The 20745-nt window shown below is 37.0% G+C and overlaps 1 protein-coding gene across 1 annotated transcript in view; it reads right to left on the bottom strand.

Moving 5' to 3' along the window:
- The window catches only part of PLXDC2 (plexin domain containing 2), a 459866-nt gene that overhangs the window by 196534 nt on the left and 242587 nt on the right, over positions 1-20745 (bottom strand). The window contains exon 4 of the mRNA XM_010385741.2: positions 9233-9302. Coding sequence (XP_010384043.1) covers positions 9233-9302 — 70 coding nt within the window. The remainder of the gene's footprint in view (positions 1-9232; positions 9303-20745) is intronic.

The following is a 20745-nucleotide window of genomic DNA, read 5'->3' as shown; positions in this document are numbered from 1 at the left end:
ATATTTTTTAGCTACTTTAACTTTATACCAACCAGTTTTCTGTAATGTATTAAAAAAATAGAAAAAGATCTTGAAAATAAAGGTAGTAATGAAATAATGACCACATATAGAGAAATCTGTTTCCCAGTTCAAAGGCAAAATGTTACACAGAAATTGGACTAACATTTAACTTTGCATTTGGGGTTGGATCTTGAATACATTTTTAAACTGGATTGTTAGCAATTAAATAAACCTCAAGGCTACCTGGCTGCTACCAAGGGGGATGTCCATTCCCATCCCAATCATTTCACCTTTGACTATCTTTACGCTTTCATAACTTGGCCCTACAATTCTTGCTATACAAAGGATAGAATGAATACGTGGGTATAATAATATATATGTCTTACTGATTATAATGCTTGTTACCCAGTTATAAACTATGCTGTCACAATTAGAGAAAGATTTCGAGATTCTACCATGTGTTACAAAATTGCTAAATTTTCTAAGGTTTCCAGACAGTGTCCCAGAGTCGCAAAATGTCGTCATGGGACAGTCTTTAGAGAGATTCTGAACAGCACCAAGAAATGATAGATATAGCCATGCTGATCAAGCGGACTTCCCAAGTTATTTACATGCTATTCTACTTCCTAGACACGAATGGTTGAGCCAGTCTTTAATAGGAGCAGTTAGAGATGACAATGGGTTATGTTCCTAAACATTCCTTGAGACCCTTTCTATGCTTTATGGAGAGAAATCTAATGAATGAGGTCATCAAAGAAAACAACAGAAAACCTAAAAAGACAGCACAGGCCTTAAAGAAAAAGCATTTTGAAAAGAAATAAAAGAGAAAATGTACATGTGGAAAAAAATGCAGTAATAGCGTATGCTATCTATGTAGCATTTTCTACTGAACAGGTATCATTAACATATGTTAATTAATTTAATCATCACAAAAAATTTATGAACCAGGTACTTCTATTGTGCTATTTTATAGGTAAGGAAACTGAGATCAGAGAGATTAAGTCATTTGCTGAAGATCACACAGTTATGATTGGCTTGGCTTAGGAACTGATGAAGTATTTCAGATTCAAATGTCTATTTATCTTAACCTGGAAGCCTGACTCCTTCCCTAAGAAAATGCAACTCAATTTCTGGCTTAAGTAGGAATTGAGGGAGCTCTTTTGAACTCATTTCTGAAATGGCCAGGGTCTAATGTCAATCCTGCACTATTTAGTACTTCTTTCCTTTATTTTCCAAGATTGGACAATGTTAGAGCATCTGGCATACATTGTTACTTTATTAATTAAACAGAGTCACTTAGACAACCTTTATTTTAAATTGGGTGATGTATTTAAGCATCTGTGTAAAATTGCTATTTATCTGAATTACTGCTGCAGTGACTAGGAAAGGCTACAAGCAAAAATATTACTGCCAGTGTTTCCAAGAAAGCCTGGATCTGCTGCAAGAAGATGAATGATGTTTTCCTGGTATAAACATCCCTAACGGAGTATTCTAGCACTAGCAATCAGTGGACACTTCAGTGGCCGTTATGGCAATGGAAGGGGATGAGCCTGGAGACATTATTTTTTACCTACACCCTCGTCTCAGCTGATCCACCTCACCCTATTCCTGTCCTCCAATCATGACTTATCCATCATATGCCAATGTTCTGCTCTCTTTTGTTTATGTCTAATGGCCCTCCTTCATTCTACCCATGTTTCTGCGTCTTGTATTTTTCTTGCTGATTCCTATTGAGTCAACTCTTGCTCCTGGGTGCTGCCTCTTTGGGTCTCCTAATGACTTAATTTCCAATTATGCTTCCCACCCCTGCCACAAGGAGCCAGTGCTAATGAAATAAAGCATGTATGAACAGACATGCAGGAGAAACAAAAGTGGTTGTGAGTATGCAATTTGTGAAGGACAAAACAATATAGCCTGGCACAGTGTCTCACACCTGTAATCCCAGCACTTTGGGAGGCTGAGATGGGAGGATTGCTAGAGGCTAGGAGTTTGAGAACAGCCTGAGCAACATAGTGAGACCCCATATCTACAAAAAAATCTAAACATTAGCCAGGCATGGTGGTGCATGCCTGTAGCCCCAGCTACTTGGGGAGCCAAGGTGGAAGGATCACTTGAGCCCAGGAGGTCAAGGCTACAGTGAGCTGTGATTGTGCCACTGCACTCCAGCTTGGGTGACAGAGTAAGATCCTGTCTACAAAATAAATACATAAATATATAATAATGTTCAAGCTACTGAATCTACTGCTGACACTGGACAGTTTGAGGGAGGAGTAAATTATCAAAGAAGACAGCTCAGACGAACTCTCAGGTTTTTGGAGGTCTATCTCAGAGAATTATTTAGATGCAGCATATTAGACATCACGCAATTTATCTTTCTGTCTAGGAATCCTTGAGACTTGAGCTTGTAACTTTAAATTATTGAAGCCAGTTGGAATGGATTTACTTTCATCCAGCATCTATCTCTTTAGTATCTTCCATTCATGCATAGATCTCCAGATAACCATAACCTGTGATCTCTGTTAATAATAATAATAATACGAAAAAACTCCATTCACCTTCTCCCTAGATGCAGAAAGTTAATGGATACACCACACTTTGTTTTATGGGGTTATACACTTGAAAGAAGATGTGGTTGGTATTTACAAATCAATCATCATGAGTAATATAACTAACTCTCTTCCTCTCCTAAAAAGACTTTTATTCCTGTTATTAATCAAGTCCCTATAAAGAGTATGAAATATTATTTGGGACTACAATTAAAATATTACTACTTGAAAGCCAGAACAAAAAAGGAGCTGGGAGATTTGGTAATATACTTCCTGAAAACCTAATGAAGATAACATGCATTATAATTTTTAAAAAATCTCTTAGTGGGAATTTAAACAGAAAAAAATCTAATGATTATTGGCCAGATAAAGGAAACTACTCCAAGTTTGAATTTTAATATACCATACTTCAAAAAGTAAGATTTTTTTTTCTTGGGCAGGAAACTGGTGAGCTAAGAGGCAAAGGAAGAAGGGAGATTTACATTTTACTTTTGTCTGTTTCACTTTTTAAATGTCCACGTTAATAATTTTTCAGATATGTAAATATATTACTTAATAAACATTTTAGTATTTTACATAGCAAATGAAATAAAACAGAGCTAAAATTTAAACAGCTTTCTTATGAAATCTGTAAGTAGAAACCTGTGTAGAAAGCGAAGGCAAATTGTCCTATGATCAAGGTAAGTAATACACATTCATTATTAGCTTTTAAATTCATATCACCTTTGCTTTTCAATCTCATGTCCAACTTCCCACAATTCCACACATTATCTTAATTAAGACTCACCATCTCTCTACATACTTACATACTGGGACCAAAATTATCTGTATAACGTTACCTCTTCTCTTACCCATTACATAAAGTAGTAATTAACCCATCTCACATACTCCCATCTCATCACCGTAATGGTACCCACGATGGACTCAGGTAAAAATATCATTCCTAGGATAGCTATTTGATTACAAATCAAATCCTCAAACTTAAATCTACATTTTTGAACATTTAAAAGATCACACTAGCAGTCTAATAGTAAAAAAGAACCAATTAAAATATTCAAATAGAAAGAAAATAATGCAGTGTGGTATGCAAAAAACACATCTTGGTGGTATCACTAATGAAACTGTTTTGATGAAATTCACAGAGAACTAGTTTTCTAGTGCTTGAAATATTTGTATTCTGAAGTATTTTTTATATAGAAAGATAAATGAACGCTTTCAGATTCCACTATCAGTGAACCAGAAAATAGACGATATTTCCAATTCAATTGTACATATGGATTATTGAAGCTTTCGAATATTAAAATGTTTAATAAGCAAAGATTTTATTTTTATAGTTTATTAGATAAATGACCAGATGTTTTAGCTGTAATTCACATTTTAAACTAGAAACTTAAGCTTATTCACAGTAAAATACATATACAAAGAGGGGCCATGGTAAACTATGCATATGTCTATACTGTTAAACAACTTTCCATTTTTAAGTTGTGCTGATCTTAGCAATAACATGAGACATTATGTTGACTCAATTTCAATGTTAAATTTGTGTCTGTGTGGAAAGAGATAGAGAGATTTCAGGGAAATACGGGAAATGGCAAAACCATGAAGTAAGATGAAGAGGATTATGGTTTAAAGCATTCCCTTTATTTATTAGCACAGCTTGGATTCACCATGAAAACATATCACTTTAATTTTTCCCACACCCGATGTAGAAACAGGTTCAAGAGGAATTTGTAAACACAAAAAGAACTGACAGTCAACAAAAGAGGCATCTTTGTGTTTCTACTTAAAACTCCCAGCCCAGGTCTATTGAGAATGGCCTGCAGTCAACTCGTGGTTTCCATTTTCCTTCCAAGCCTTCGGTGGTTAAGAACCTTTTTAAGATTTGTAAGGATGGCAAGCATCTGTCAGATAGGTCTATCTGCTTATGACGTCTGTCTAGTCAATCACAGAAGAGATCCATTAAATGTCTGTGGTTCAGAAGTCCTTGAAGCTGTTCTTAGCTTGATTCACTGCATCCTAGTGGATTCTTTTGTCTGTAAGTCTTTCCAACCACAGTGATTTAACAACTCAAATGATGTGTCTTGCTTGCACTGGCTCCCTGTGTCTTTTTCCACTGCACCCATCCTAGTTCAGGCACCGTGTCCCATGAGCAAGTATTCAAACAACTGGTAACTGTTTTTTCTGCCTTCATCCCCTTCACCCTACCCTGCCTTCCACTGACAGATCAGGCCAGATCTACTTCTCTAAGAAACCCGGTGCCTGCTGATTGTCATCCAGATTTCTTTTCTTTTCTTTTTCTTTTTTCTTTTTCCTTCCTTCCTTCCTTCCTTCCTTCCTTCCTTCCTTCCTTCCTTCCTTCCTTCCTTCCTTCCTTCCTTCCTTCCTTCCTTCCTTCCTTCCTTCCTTCCTTCCTTCCTTCCTTCCTTCCTTCCTTCCTTCCTTCCTTCCTTTCTTCCTTTCCTTCTCTCTTTCTTCTCTTTTCGTTTCTTTCTTTCTTCCTTTTTTTTTCTTTTTTTTTGAGACGGAGTTTTGCTCTTGTTGCCCAGGCTGAAGTGCAATGGCGCTACCTTGGCTCACCACAACTTCCTTCTCCAAGGTTCAAGCAATTCTCCTGCCTCAGTCTCCCGAGTAGCTGGGATTACAGGCATGCGCCACCACGCCCGGCTTATTTTGTGTTTTTAGTAGAGATGGGGTTTCTCCATGTTGGTCAGTCTAGTCTTGAACTCCAGACCTCAGGTGATCCGCCCACCTTGGCCTCCTCAAGTGCTGGGATTACCGGCATGAGCCACCATGTCTGGCCAGATTTCTAATGTTCAAAGTAGTACACATCACTCTTCCCAACTCCCCTTCACTAGACTCATTCAAACCCTCTTTTCAGGATAAACTAATTTACTTGACAGCCCTCCAAATATACCCAATATGGACTCAGCACTGTCCCTTGACTCAGCATCCCCTTGTCTGGAGTGCCTCTTCCTTCTCCACTTCTTCTCAACTGCCTCTTTTCCTACTAAAATTCTACCTTCCTCTAAGACCAAGGCCAAAGATTATCACTTTCCCAGACTGTTCTTAATTGGCCCAACAAACATGATCTCCTTTTTCAACAAGCTTCTGCTCTTTCAGCACCTGCAGTCAGCCTTCCCTAGTGCTTATTTGCAGCATGCCTGTATTAGTCTTTTCTCATGGCATACCCAAGACTGGGTAATTTATAAAGGAAACCAGTTTAATGGACTCACAGTTGTACATGGTTGGGGAGGTCTCACAATCGTGGAAGGCAAAGGAGGAGCAAAGGCATGTCTTACATGGTGGCAAGCAAGAGAGGGTGTGTGCAGGGGAACTCCCCTTTATAAAATCATCAGATCTCCTGAGACTTACTCACTAATCATGAGAGCAGCACAGGAAAGACCTGCCCCCATGATTCAATTATCTCCCACGTGGTCCCTGGTCCCTCCCACAACATATGGGAATTATGGGAGCTACAGTTTAAGATGAGATTCAAATGGGGACACAGCCAAACCATATCAATACCCCTTCCTCTTTTTCGATTCTAGTTCCTGAACTTAGTTTATCCTTCTCTGTATATAATGAAGCATCTTGTGCTGTGTGTTTTGTAGGGGCTCAAGAAATACTGATTGACTGAAATGAACAAGGAAAGAGCAAGCAAGCTATGTATTTAGCTGGAACCTTTTAAATGAGACTCAGGTTTCATTTTGAAGAATCTCAGGTTAATGTGTAGATTATCTTGGCTTTGCCTCTTTAAACAGAGATAAACAGAGCACAGATTGTCATATGCAAGTTGCATGCTAGTATGTTTTAAGCAGAGAAACAAAAGGAGTGTCTTTATAGTAGTGTTTTCTTTGAAGAAGATAGAGATCATTCAGGACACTAGATTTTTTTCACTTATTTTGAGTCTCTTTACAAAGGAAAATGGCACTTTGAAGTCGCAATGATGATATAACCATCTGGTTGGGTTTGATCCTACCAGCTCTGCTAGGGGAAATCTTATTTCATATTGGCTGAATTGCTACATGAGTTTTAAAGGTAAAACAATTTGAGAAGTTGAAAATGCAAAGCTGTCATTATTTTTACCACTGTGTGTACACATTTTAAGCATATGTGGTTCATAGTTCACTTTTTGAAAAATTCAATAGAACACTGTTCACCTAAATTTCAGAAAACATGCCTAATATTGGTAGTTTAGAATCATCATATTTCTATTATATTTTATGACATGAGAGGACAGGATATGATTCATGGCTTATTGGGGCCACCTTTCAATTTTCCTCTTCGCCTTTTCATTTAACCCTTCAACAAAATTAATTAAATGCCTGGCACTATACTGGATATACACGATGAGGTCAAAAGACATACTTCTTGTGAGCAATTTTATTTAGATATATTCCTTTCTATTTCCACAGAAAATTTAAGTTTCACTATTGAAGTCACTGGTTCTCCTTAAAGCCAATGCTTCTTGACTCTGTATTTGGTACCAATAGTATGATTCCTTTTCCTTGGGTTGAAGCAACAAAATCACCAAGGACTTCAATATTTTTCACACAAATCGTTGCAATATTCTTCCAGTTAAATGTGCTAACTTCAGTCTTTCTACACTTTAATGTATTATCCACACATCTATATTCATCTTCCTAAACTTTATTACTTAGGGACTAGTGACTCAAACTATCCCTTACAGCATTTTGTAAAATGGTCCCAACCTACTTTTGCAATCTTAGTATGCCATATTTTTTATAAAGATAACCACTGACATAACTCAAACTCAATTATTTGCTATCCCAAACATACCCTACCCTTCTCCTCATCTGTATATTTACTCAGAATCTTCTACTCTGTGATCCTCTCTTCCTTCTCTACACAACAATAGAAATTCTGACATCCTCCAAGAAACACTTTAAACACCAATTTTTCTGTAGTCTTAACTCTCATTTAAGATTCAGAGATGTTTGACTAATATCATCCCCGGAAACCCATAGCTTATCATTTGTATTTTCTTTTTCTGATTTCTGTTTGTTTTTTTCTTTAGAGATAGGGTCTTGCTCTGTTGCCCAGGCTGTAGTGCAGTGGTGTGGTCATAGCTCACTGCAGCCTCAAACTCCTGGACTCAAGTGATCCTCCTGCCTCAACCTCTCAAGTAGCTGAGACTACAGGTGCATGCCACCATACCAGCTAATTATTTTATTTTATTTATTTTATTTTCAGAGATAGAGTTTTGCTCTGCCAGCCAGGCTGTAGCGCAATGGCATGACCACAGCTCAGTGCAGTCTCAAACTCCTGGCCTCAAGCGGTGTTCCTACCTCAGCCTCCTGAGTAACTGGGACTACAGGAGCACCCCACCATGCCTGGTTAAGCTTTTAAATGTTTTTGTAGAGATAGGGTCTCTCAGTGTTGCCCAGGCTTGTCTTGAACTCCTGGGCTCAAGGAATCCTCCTTCCTGGGCTTCCAAAGTAGCTGGGACTACAGGTGTGAGCCACTGCACCTGGGCGTATTTCATCACTTGTATTTCCTAAGCAATTCCTCACATTCTGCTTCACTTTACCTAATATTTCACTAAGCTACACAACTCTAAGGCAGAGGTAGACTTATTTACCATCACTCAGAGTAGGTGCTCAAAAAACTTCCATTTACTTGTTGATATTTCTGATTACAAATCTTCTTCTTCTGAATCCTAAGTATCTTCTAGGTCTTATATTAAAGTATGGCAAAAAAAAATGGCAATGCTTAACATGGTTTCCACACCATCCAAAAGACCCCTGGTAAGATTCAGTGAAGGAAAGAGACTCTGTCTGTGGTGCTTTGGGTATAGATGCTCACAGCCTCTTTGTACATCTATAGAATTTCTTTTAATTTCTTCTTTACTTACTGTTCCATTTTTATGTGTTTTTCTCCTTCCCTACCCCTGCATCATAAAGCCTACAGGGATATTCCCTGGCATTTTGCTTATCGCTTCTACTAGCACTTGAAGATTAAAATATTTCTGACTTCTGAGATACACAATAAAGAATGATAATTACTTTGCTAGGATATTGCTAATCTCTAAACTAAACTCTAAGCTGGTGGAGAAAAATAAAATTTAAAACATTTCAGCTGAATTTCAGCCTTTATTTGAAGACTCTCAAATGAGTTGTCAATCAAAACAGGTAACACTCAAGGAAAAAAATGATCAAAGCTAATGTGCATATGGTTGTGTGTTTTTGTGTATACATATGTGTGTATATATATGTACATATATTTCATATGTTTATATATATTTACATATTTTTATCTTATATAGGTTTATATATATTTTATATATGTGTACATATATATAGCAAATATATACATTAAAAGAAAATTTAAGATCACCAGCAGCCTCATTAAGCAGCCTTTCTTTCTAGCTCTATTCCAACTTCTGCCATTTGGACAGTCTTACCCATCTACCAAAAAGGAATTAAAATTTCGAAGAAAAGCAGAGGTGATCTAGGTTGAAGATTATTGTAAATACTTTTTATTCCTGCTGAGAAGTTTTTCCAATAACAATACGCTTTCTTTGGTTTTATTTATACCTATGGCTTTGTGATAAAACACAACAGTTTTACCAAGAAATACCCATCTTGAAATACAGAGTACATTAAAAATAATAACTGCAGTCAAACCATAGATTACTTAAGCTGAATGGGTAGAAAACCACTTACCCCCAGTTGCTACAGTGATTTCACGTAGGAAGTGGCCATAAAATGGAAAATCGAAGGACAGATTCACTCTCTGCAAAACACAACACCAGAGAAGAAAATCAATAATGTGTAGCATAGTAAATGTGAAATGAAGAGTCTTTCACTTAAAACAAAAATGATGCTTCTACTTTACCCCACAATTGTTATAGTTTGCTTTTAAAACCTGAGTCCTCGGTGGTACTAAATAATATAATACTTTTTTCTGGTAATTAAAAGTTTGAAGTACGTGGAAAAGAATAAAGTTAACATCACCATTGCATTTTAGTTGTCCACTGAGTAATCAGTTCAGTCTTGATGATAAGCAACTTATTCTGAGGTTCTTTTTAGTTTCACTAGTTCCTCCAAAAATAGTAGAGCATGTTACGTCAAGATTTCATTGGATTAAAAATCAAAAGCGATTTTATGTTACATCATTACATATTTAATTTGTTTTATGTACATCCCATAATGAAAAGCAGTTTCATGGAAGATGTCTTGCACCAATGGATCTAGAGCTGCAGACTTTTTTTTTTTTTGAGTCAGAGTTTCACTCTTTTGCCCAGGCTGGAGTGAAGTGACACAATCTCAGCTCATTGAAACCTCTGTCCCCCTGGGTTCAAACAATTCTCTTGCCTAAGCTTCCCAAGTAGCTGGGATTACAGGCACCTGCCACCATGCCAGACTAATTTATTATATTTTTAGTAGAGATTTCGCCATGTTGGCCAGGCTGATCTCGAACTCCTGACCTTAGGTGATCCACCTGCCTCAGCCTCTCAAACTGCTAGGATTACAGGCATGAGCCACGACGCTCGGCTGACCTGCAGACATTTTTATCTTTCAAATACAATCAGCTCTCCAAATTTAGCATATTATGTCCACTCTTAAAAATACAAGAGCTGTAGGATAAACAATATTGGTTACTGGAAAGCTACTTTTACTTGGTTTGGAGTACATTACAGATATTTAGGGAGACAGTTCCTAGATTGCACCCTTTGTTTTCATAAAATGGGGCCACGAGCTTTAGCTCTTAGTTTTTAACTATACAGGTATGTAGTGCCTATTTTTAAAAATATATGTACATATATGTATATATAAAAATGTTAAATATATATTTATATATATGTGTGTATATATATATCTGTTAAAACCCAAAACATAAAAAAATCCTAATCTTTGTTATATGTTTGAAATGATATTAAGTAGATATATTATTATTAGACAAGAAACAAGAGAAATACTAAAAGTAATGGCAAAAACCACAATTACTTTTGCACCAACCAAATATAATACAGATGATCAACTGAAATAGAAGTATCCAGAGGGAAAGTAATTAGTTGGTTGAGAGCCCAAGAACACATATGTACAAACTACCTATAATAACAGGCTATTACATTAAAATTCCACAATTGCTATATTGTATCTCTCCCAATATACAAATTTTAAAAGTAGAAAAGTGTATCTATATTGAATTTAGCTTTTTCCAATTTTGCAAATGATTGCTTTTTTATAGCCATCACGATTTCTAATGACTTATTTGACACAAAAGTAATCACTCAAAATTTAAAGCAACTTTCAATTAGATTTTCTTTTTAATGCAAGCCTCATCTTTATAAAAGATTTATGATCCTTTTTATTTTGTGCTAACAGGAGCAGCAAAACTCATTTTCATGGAGCTAACTGAAATAAGTGGTCACTAAGAACCCTAAAATGAAGGAAGGATTCAATGGCAGGATCATTTATCTCAAAGATGTCAGGAATAATTTTATAAAAGCACTTGCTTAATATATTGTTTTCCATCATTCTAATTTATTTCCATGCTCATCAGTAAATTGGTAAAATTTACCTTATGCATTCTCACTTGTAGAGTCAGAGTTTGATTTAAACATATATCGCTAATGAACCCTAACAATTACCACCAAATATGAATCAAAAGACTAGGATATGAGTTTCTCAGTCACTGTAAGTATTCCAATATGTTTGGAATTAGATTAAGATACAGGGATACAGATTTAAGCTAAAGACCTTTTCTTGAGGACAAATAGATCTTCAAAGGAAATTTGCAAATACGTCAATAATTCTGACTGAGAAGTTTCCCGGTTGAAATGACAAGTTTTCCTTAGTTACCACTATTGCCTGCTTCACTCTGATATGGAATCACGATGGCAATCTAGGAAGATACTGTCTGCTAAACAGTTGTGTAATCCATTCATTTCTTGCCATCACTACTGATAACTCTTCTCCAAACATCAGTCACTATCATTGCAATAACTTCCTCGTAAGTGCCATGGCTCTATTTTTCTTTAAATTCATTCTGTATGCCAGGGCCTCAACTCTCAGGCCACAGGCCATGGCCTGTTAGGAACTGGGCTATGCAGCAGGCAACCCAGGGAAGCTTCGTCTGTATTTACAGCTGCTGCCCATGGCTTGCGTTACTGCCTGAGCTCTGCCTCCTGTCAGATCAGCAGTGGCAGCATTAGATTCTCATAGGAGCGTGAACCCTATTGTGCACTGCATTGGCGAGGGATCTAGGTTGCATGCTCCTTATGAGACCTAATGCCTGATGATCCATCACTGTCATCCATTACACCCAGATGGGACCTTCTCATTAAAGGTAAACAAGCTCAGGACTCTCACTGATTTTATATTATGGTGAGTAGTATAATCATTTCATTATATATTATAATGTAATAATAATAGAAATAAAGTGCACAATAAAGGTAATATGCTTGAGTCATCCCAAAACCATCTCCTCCTACCCTCTGTGAAAAAACTGTCTTTCATGAAACTGGTTCCTGGTGCCAAAATGGTTGGGGCTTGCTGCTGTATATTACCTAGCATATCACTCCCCCACTTGAAATCATTCAATCTAGAATCCCATTCTCGCTGAGAGTCATGCCAACATGGCGAACATGAGTTCTAGGGCACACCATGAACTAGTCCCTGCTATTTGACAACTTTCGCCCTCATACTCTCTGCTCCAATCAGCCATAGGCAACATCTTTTAGTTCCTTGCACTTGCTACCCTTAGCTCTTGTCTGTGGTACAGATATGTGACATCCCTTCTGATGACAATATTCTCTCAACCTTGGTTGGTCATGGCTTCCATATTCTTCAAGCCTTGGCTTAACTTGGATTACCCCTAAAGCCAATCTTGATATTTGGACTTAGGGGCAGACAGTTTATTTGGAAGGTGATCCCAGATGGCACTTGCTCAAGGAACTAGGAAAAGTGAGACAAGGAAAAAGGAAAAAAAAAAAACAATAGCAGGTATAGTTTTGGACATGTTATCATTATAACCAATTGGGCCTCAGTCCCCATGGACTGAGCAACAGTAGAGAAAAAAACAAAACAAAACAAAAACACGCCTCAGAATCATTTAACCGGAGGTCAGGAGGCTGGGACATTCATCTTTCCAATCCTACAGGAAGGACTTTGTGATTAATTGGACTCAAAAGTTTGGAGTGAGTGAGAGACATCTGGAGTCAAGCACAGATTTCTAAGATTTCTAGCTGATTGGTGAACCACAGTGTCACCCATTGAGATTATGAATGCAAGAAGAAGAGCCATTTTGGATAGCCGTAAGAAAACTTGCTGTGTCACTAATTAGTTATGCATCCTTTAATTAAATAATAAGTGACCCCAAATATTATGTAAAACAAAGGACTCTTCTGCAACTAAAGAGGCTAACAGAACCCTGGGCATTGTCATAAAAAGCAATGTCAATGAAAAAATCACAGCGCTTTGGGAGGCTGAGGTGGTGGATCACGAGGTCAGGAGATTTAGACCATCCTGGCTAACACAGTGAAACCCCATCTCTACTAAAAACACAAAAAATTAGGTGGGTGTGGTGGTGGGCACCTGTAGTCCCAGATACTCGGGAGGCTGAGGCAGGAGAATGGCATGAACCCGGGAGGCGGAGCTTGCAGTGAGCTGAGATCATGCCACTGCACTCCAAACTGGGCAACAGAGCAAGACTCTGTCTCAAAAAAAAAAAAAAAAAAAAAAGAAAAGAAAAGAAATGTAATACTGAAGCAATGGTGTACTTACTACAGCTTAAACATTGTGTGCTCTTGGATTTCATCCTTAAGAAATATTTAACATGAAAGAAAAAGAAATATTCAAGAAAATGGTGGTGGGAAGACCCAACAAATGGATTAAGAGTCTTGACAAAATAGAAAATAAAAACTCTGAAGTAAAATATTAAAGAACATAAAAGGCATAAATAAAATCAACTGAATTTGCTAACTACTTTCTTAAAATCTGTGGAAAAGAATTAGCTATTTGAAAGAAGGGGGAATGGTAACTTTGAGACAAACAAAAGAAGTATTATGTCTTCATATGGTAGAAAATAAAATTATGAAACATTTTTTGAAGACTCGGTCGAAGTGTACAGAGTCCAGGTGGTTTGCAGTAAATTTATGGCACCTACATCCATATATTACTGTGCCTTAAGGCCACATCATGCTTTCCCAAAACATATCCTATTACAATTTCTGGGGGCAACAGACTATCAGACTCGTTCAGGTCATACTCCTAGATTTCTGAGTGTGTCTACACCTCTTCTTGCCTTCTTTACATATTTTTCCTATGTTAATTGCTATCCATTTTCACACTAATTATTACAATCTCTGCTAATTCTTTTTTAATAACACAGGAATTATAATCCAAAATATACTGAATTCCCATTTGACTTGTTTGCCTATTTCTCAGTGGTATTGCAAGGATGAATTAATTAGTCAACGCCTCAAAACCTTGAATACAGAAACCTTTGAATAAAGAGTTAGGAACCCGGAATGGGCACATCTGTAATCCTCAAAGTCATGTTTTAAAATGTCACTAATAAAAACTTTTTTGTTTTAGGACAGTTTCTTATTTACCGTCATAAAGTCATACTTTTCTGACTCCCCAAGTCTTTTTATTTCAGCTTTACAAGACATAAGCCTGCTGAAAGTGGCTTGCAGGAAGAAAATTAGTAGTCACCGTGGTTTTCATAACTGCTGATCTCATGAGTTTATCATAGCAAAGGATCAAAAGAATACAATGAGCAACCACTTATTCAAGAATGAATTAATAATCATTAGGTTTTACACACATATTTTAATATTCTATTTTTATTCATTCAAATAATTATGTTTGAGGGGCACGTATTTGTCTCCTAAAACTCTCAAATAGGTGAGATGTTATTCTTATTGGTAAAGTGGTATTTATAATTTTTTTTCAAAAAACAGTTTCAAATATAAGATCAAATAAATATTGTCACATTATTTTCAGTTCATTTATTTATGTCAAGTATTAACTTTGCGAGTTGTAAAATAAAAGAAAAATTATATTTGCTTTATTTACATAAATATTTCTGGTATATTGGTGTATTTCCAGTAATATTTACATCTCTAATACATAAAAATGATTCAACAAACACCATATATCTATGATAAATTTAACTGGGATGTGATATTTTCTTCTAAGATACATGTAACAATTTACTAACTTTATTGAAACTGTGTAAGGTCCATATAAAAGTTATTCACCTATAAATGCTTAGAATAGATTATTGTTGTCTTGCTCCTTTATTCATCATAAAACACATATTTTATAGTCTTCTTTTAATGGAAGTATATGGAACTGTATTTTTAAATATTTAATCGCTCTTTCCAAATTATTGAATGCTTTAGCATGGGTTTGGAGTCGCAGAGACCTGAAATTACATTTCAGCTTTGGTATTTAGTAACTGTGTGATTTCATACATTATTTAACCTTTTTTATTTTTTAAATTTATTTATTATTTATTTATTTATTTATTGAGACGGAGTCTCACTCTGCCACCAGGCTGGAATGCAATGGCACGATCTTGGCTCACTGCAACCTCTGCCTCCTAAATTTAAGCAATTCTCCTTCCTCAGCCTCCCTAGTAGCTGGGACTACAGGCATGCGCCACCACACCCAGCTAATTTTTGTAATTTTAGTAGAGATGGAGTTTCACCTTGTTGGCCAGGATGGCCTTGATCTCTTGGCCTCGTGATCCGCCCACCTCGACTTCCCAAAGTGCTGGAATTACAGGTGTGAGCCACCGTGCCCGGACTATTTAATCTTTTAAAGCCATAGTTTGCTCATCTGTAAGGTCAAGACACTTCTTCAAAAGGTTATCATAAGGATCAAATGACCAAATAATACCTGGACCATCATAAGCATTGAGTCAATGAAGTATAACAATATACTGTGTACATGAAGGTGTCTAGCAATAGTTCGTTAAAACTAGTTTCCTAAACAAGTATAGCTCCTTATTTGATTCCTAATAAATAGTTGAACATGATTTATGTTCTTTCAAATACACCAGTGCATTATCACAGCTCTTAAAGAATTAAACCAATTCTGGTTAATTGTTTTTCTAATAGAATTGTTATCTCAATTAGACATGTTTCTAGGCAATGTTATGATGTCTTCATTTTTGTTATATTAAAATAATCATAATTATTGTATATGCAGGTGTTAAAAGAATGAAATTAACATTTAATATCTCAGACATTATGCTAAGTATTTTGCCTGTATTTAGCAATAATGAATGCTAAAATCAGGTAGAGGTACAATGAGAAGCAGGAAATTTGTATAGTCTGAAAGCATCTTTCAACAAGATTTTTTTAATTACAAAAGGAAAAAAATGGTAGCTTTACAGTGAAAAGACAAAACCTGTTAGGCATCACCTTAACCAGGTAATCAAAATTAACCTCACCACTAATGAGACTTATTATCGTCATGTACCTCCTGATATGATGCACGAGGAAGGACAAAATATCATCCCCATTATAGTATTGCCAAAAACAGAGACCTACATTTAATCATGAAGCAACAGTAGACACTCAAAATCAGGGACATTGTACAGAATAACTGGCCAATACTCTTTAAGAGTGTCAAGTTCATGAAAAAGACTGAGGAATTGTTATACATTGAAGGAGGCTAGAATATTTAACAAATAAATGCTATATGGGTCCTAAGTTGGATCTTGAATAAGAAAAAATAATTTGCAGACAATTAGGAAAATTGGAATAAGGCCCATGGATTATTTAAGAGTATAGTACCAATGCAAATTTGTTGAGACTGTCAATGGTACCGTGGGTACATAAGGTGTTAAAATTTACAGCACTAGGTGAAATCTACATGGAAACTCTTTAAAAATTTTTTGCAAGTTTTTTATAAGTCTGAAATTATTTCAAAACAAAATTTTACAAAAATAAAGGATGAGTGATAAATTCAAATCACCAGTAGGCATTAGAGCTACGACTTCAATCCAAACATGTTGGGCTCCAAAACCCTGCGTTTTGACAACTGTATATTTTCTGTATTTCTTCTTTTATACTACGTGATTCGTTTCCCACCTGTTATAAGCTTTCAGTGGCTGTGTTTTCTATATGGAATCTTTAATATTGTCAGTCTTTCACTCTTGGTAGACATAACAACATAATTTTCTTTAAAAATTAGTAATAGTAAAACATCATTCGAAAGCACCTAGACGCATGAGGCCAGAGACACAAAAGAGAGAAAATCTGAGAAAGGCACAGAGCAGTCTAATTAGATCAAATGCACCAAATCACAGGGACTGGGCTAACAGAGCACCAAGCTGGGCTGAGCCATTGCACCACTGGCCACATCTGGGCCTAGGCACAACAGGGGGTCCCTGCTCACCCAGTGACCAGCCCTGTCTCAACGACTTCATTTTTTTTTTTTCACATTCCAGGATCAGATGTTTTCATTTCTTACTCTCTAAGGATAGTTCCAGGAGCATGTCTTCTAAATGTATAAAACATTTACTTTCTTTTTTAAAATTCTCAATGGTAATTGTCATTTCGTGCTTTATTCCCCTATTAAACTGAAATAACTTTGCTTATAAAAGTAATATAGGCCACGTGTGGTGGCTCATACTTGTAATCCCAGTGCTTTGGGAGTCAGGAGGATCGCTTGAGGCCAAGAGTTTGACACCAGCCTGGGGAAAATAGCAAGACCCTGTCTCCACAAAAATAAAAAAGAATTAGCCAGGCATGTTGTCCTGCAATCCCAGCTACTCGGGAGGCTGAGGCAGGAGGATTGCTTGAGCCTAGGAGATCCAGGCTGCAATGAGCTGTGATCACGCCACTGCAATCCAGCCTGGGTGACAGAGCAAGACCATGTCTCTAAAAATATAAAAAATAAAAGTAATATAAACTAAAACGTGGTTGACAGAAAAACATTAAAATTGGCAGGCTTTCACAACAAGCGAATATCAAAGAGGGAAAATAAAACATGGAGAGGCATATATTCGAAAAAGAGCATTGCAAACTTCTTTGTTATACCATAAAGTAAGATCCTGCTTCCAGGCCCTAAGTGAGCCTAGTGTATCCCAAAATAAAATAGCACAGTGGGCAGGATCATAATAATGCTTTTACCATGTAGAATTTTTTTAATGGGATTTTAACCATTCTTATACTCTGGGAGGAGTTGACAGACATGGGTCATTAATCCAGTCCCTGAAAACACTGGAAACCTAATTAAAAGATCAAAATATTAATGGAAAGGGGCTGATCAATATACAAATGTACAAACAAAGAACTGGCTACTTCTTTGAGAATAAAGTCCATCAATTGAATTGATTTTCCGAGTTAGAAATTCTAACCTCTTCAGCACTTTTTTCATAGCAGAACTTAGAACTTAATCCTGGCTATTGAATGGCGCTCTTCAAGGGAATATTCATGAACTGGAAAACAAAATGTAAACATTTCATTTGCAATTAGCTGATGCTGGTGCACATGAACTTGAGAATAAGTGAACAATCACCATATCTTTTGACCTCTCTTACTGCATGGTTCCCAGCAAACACGTGGCTACAGTAGCTTGCCTGTACTTGCAAATGCTGAGAATTATTCATATTAGTTATGTGATATTTACAATTCTGGCAGAGTTCAGAGAGTCCAGCTATTCAGGGATACAGAAAGAGTGTGACAGGATTTTATAAAGAACCCTTCAAGGACACATGGGGTTTGGGTGAGAGCCAGAAGGAATTGCTTCTAGATTTTTCATGCTACCCTAGAAGCAAGTCAAGAGAGTTATCCAAGCTTCTCAAACCTCAAGGTGCAAATGAATCACCTAGGGTTCCTGTTACAATTCAGATCCAGATTCAGGGGGCAGAAATCCTGCATTTCTAGCAAGCTCCTGGTGCTTCTGATACTGCCCCCTGAACCCCACTTTGAGTAACAAAGCTCTGTGTTATATAAGTGGTCTTTGAAACTCCAAAATCATTGCTGTAAGGAAACTTTGGCAAGAGTGAAATAGGTTAAAAGGAAGAATAAACTTGTTTCTGGAAAACATAATCTCACTTTACCAGGTAGCACTTGTATACCCTAAAATTTTCCATTGACACAACTGAAATCTAGAGGTTCCTGCTAGCCAAGTGTCTTTAAAACTACGGTTCACAAAGCCTGAAGGTTGTGACGTTTTTGTGACATCCTTGATCAATGATCCTCAAACAGGGCAAGACAAAAACAATTTCGTTGTGTTTATCGTTCAGATAATGGAAAGGTCCTTCCTTTTCTCAGTTGATAACAATCTGGCTTTTAGGGAACAAACTCCCTAATTTCCAGTCAGTGGAAAATGATTGTTTTTAAAGGTAAATGTTTGCATAGTAATTATTATTATCGATGTAACAGGTATCTTGGACACTATTCCAGGTATCACTTTAAGCATTGTACAAATGCTAAATTATTTAGTCCTAATGACCAACCTTAGGAGGTAAGTACTGTTATTACTTCCATTTAATAGATGAGGAAGTGATTAAGAAAGAGTTAATAACATGCTCAACGTTAAACCTCACAGTTGGCAAAGTGAGGACTCAAATCCAGGCAGTCTGGTTCCAAGTCCATGCGTTTTGACACTACTCCACTGACATATTAGGATGAAACGTTCCTAACACACAGGAATGATGAATCCTCTAGGTGATGGGTACCCCAAATGCTCCAACTTGATTATTACACATTCTATGCATGTAACAAAATATCACCTGCACCCCATAAATATGTAAAATATTATGTACCAATTAGAAAATATTTGAAATTCAGTGGGTAAAGTTCACAAGCGAAGTGACTAAACAATTCAAAATTCAATTGCTGATTGAAATTGAAATTTAGACCAAGTTCAATTTTCCTTCTTCATCCTCCTTTACTAACTTCCCTTTTTTAAAAAAATTATTGGCCGGGCGCGGTGGCTCAAGCCTGTAATCCCAGCACTTTGGGAGGCCGAGACGGGCGGAACACGAGGTCAGGAGATCGAGACCATCCTGGCTAACACGGTGAAACCCCGTCTCTACTAAAAAATACAGAAAACTAGCCGGGCGAGGTGGCGGGCGCCTATAGTCCCAGCTACTCGGGAGGCTGAGGCAGGAGAATGGCGTAAACCCGGGAGGCAGAGCTTGCAGTGAGCTGAGATCCGGCCACTGCACTGCAACCTGGGCGACAGAGTGAGACTCCGTCTCAAAAAAAAAAAAAAAAAATTATTTGGAAATAATCTCAAATCGAAAGAAAAGTTACAAAAAATAATATGAAGAGCCCCCCACCTCTTTTTTTAAATGCAGATTCATGTTTTCCATTTGGCCACATTTGTCAACTTTCTGATTTTTTTCGAAAAACTAAGTAAATTGATGCTTCTCAACACAGCGTCCAAGAACTGCTCCCTTATGACATCCTTGGCATCCTACAGTTTAGCCCACATGGAATCAGGACTAATGTGCTTTACCTTGGCCCAGTTATTAAACTTGAACCTTACTTGGCATTTCTTTACAGACAGATGCTGCAGGGTAGGAAATTTCTGGCAATCTATCATTAATAGAGAGTGGTTAATAGGGTTTCACTTCTAGCCCCATTGGAATTCTAACAGAGCACCTGTAGCAACATGAAAAAAAAGATGCCTGTTCTCTGGGGCTGGGAATTCCAGGCATACTAGACCTTCTGATGGGAAGGCAGTTTATAAACAATCCACATAAAAAGGGATGAGTTTGTGTCCTTTGTAGGGACATGGATGCAGCTGGAAACCATCATTCTCAGCAAACTATCGCAAGAACAGAAAACCAAACACCGCATGTTCTCACTCATAGGTGGGAATTGAACAGTGAGATCACCTGGACTGGGGAAGGGGAACATCACACACTGGGGCCTATTATCGGCGGGGGGGATGGCACTGGGAGTTATACCTGATGTAAATGACGAGTTGATGAGTGCTGATGAGTTGATGGGTGCAGCACACCAACATGGCACAAGTATACATATGTAACAAACCTGCACGTTGTGCACATGTACCCTAGAACTTAAAGTATAATAATAAAAAAATTTTTTTAAAAATTTAAAAAAAAAGAAAAAAAGAAAAAACAATCCACATAGAAACCTGGCCATTTTGCATAGGGTATTATCCATCCATCACCTAAATGATATGCTACAGTTAGGTGGGAAGGAACAGACAAAAATAAAGATATTGGAACCAGG

Source organism: Rhinopithecus roxellana, chromosome 11, assembly GCF_007565055.1.
Source record: "Rhinopithecus roxellana isolate Shanxi Qingling chromosome 11, ASM756505v1, whole genome shotgun sequence".
NCBI classification, from domain to species: Eukaryota; Metazoa; Chordata; class Mammalia; order Primates; family Cercopithecidae; genus Rhinopithecus; species Rhinopithecus roxellana.
The sequence above is the reverse complement of the archived record's forward strand: the minus strand, read 5'-3'. Positions and strand labels throughout refer to the sequence as shown.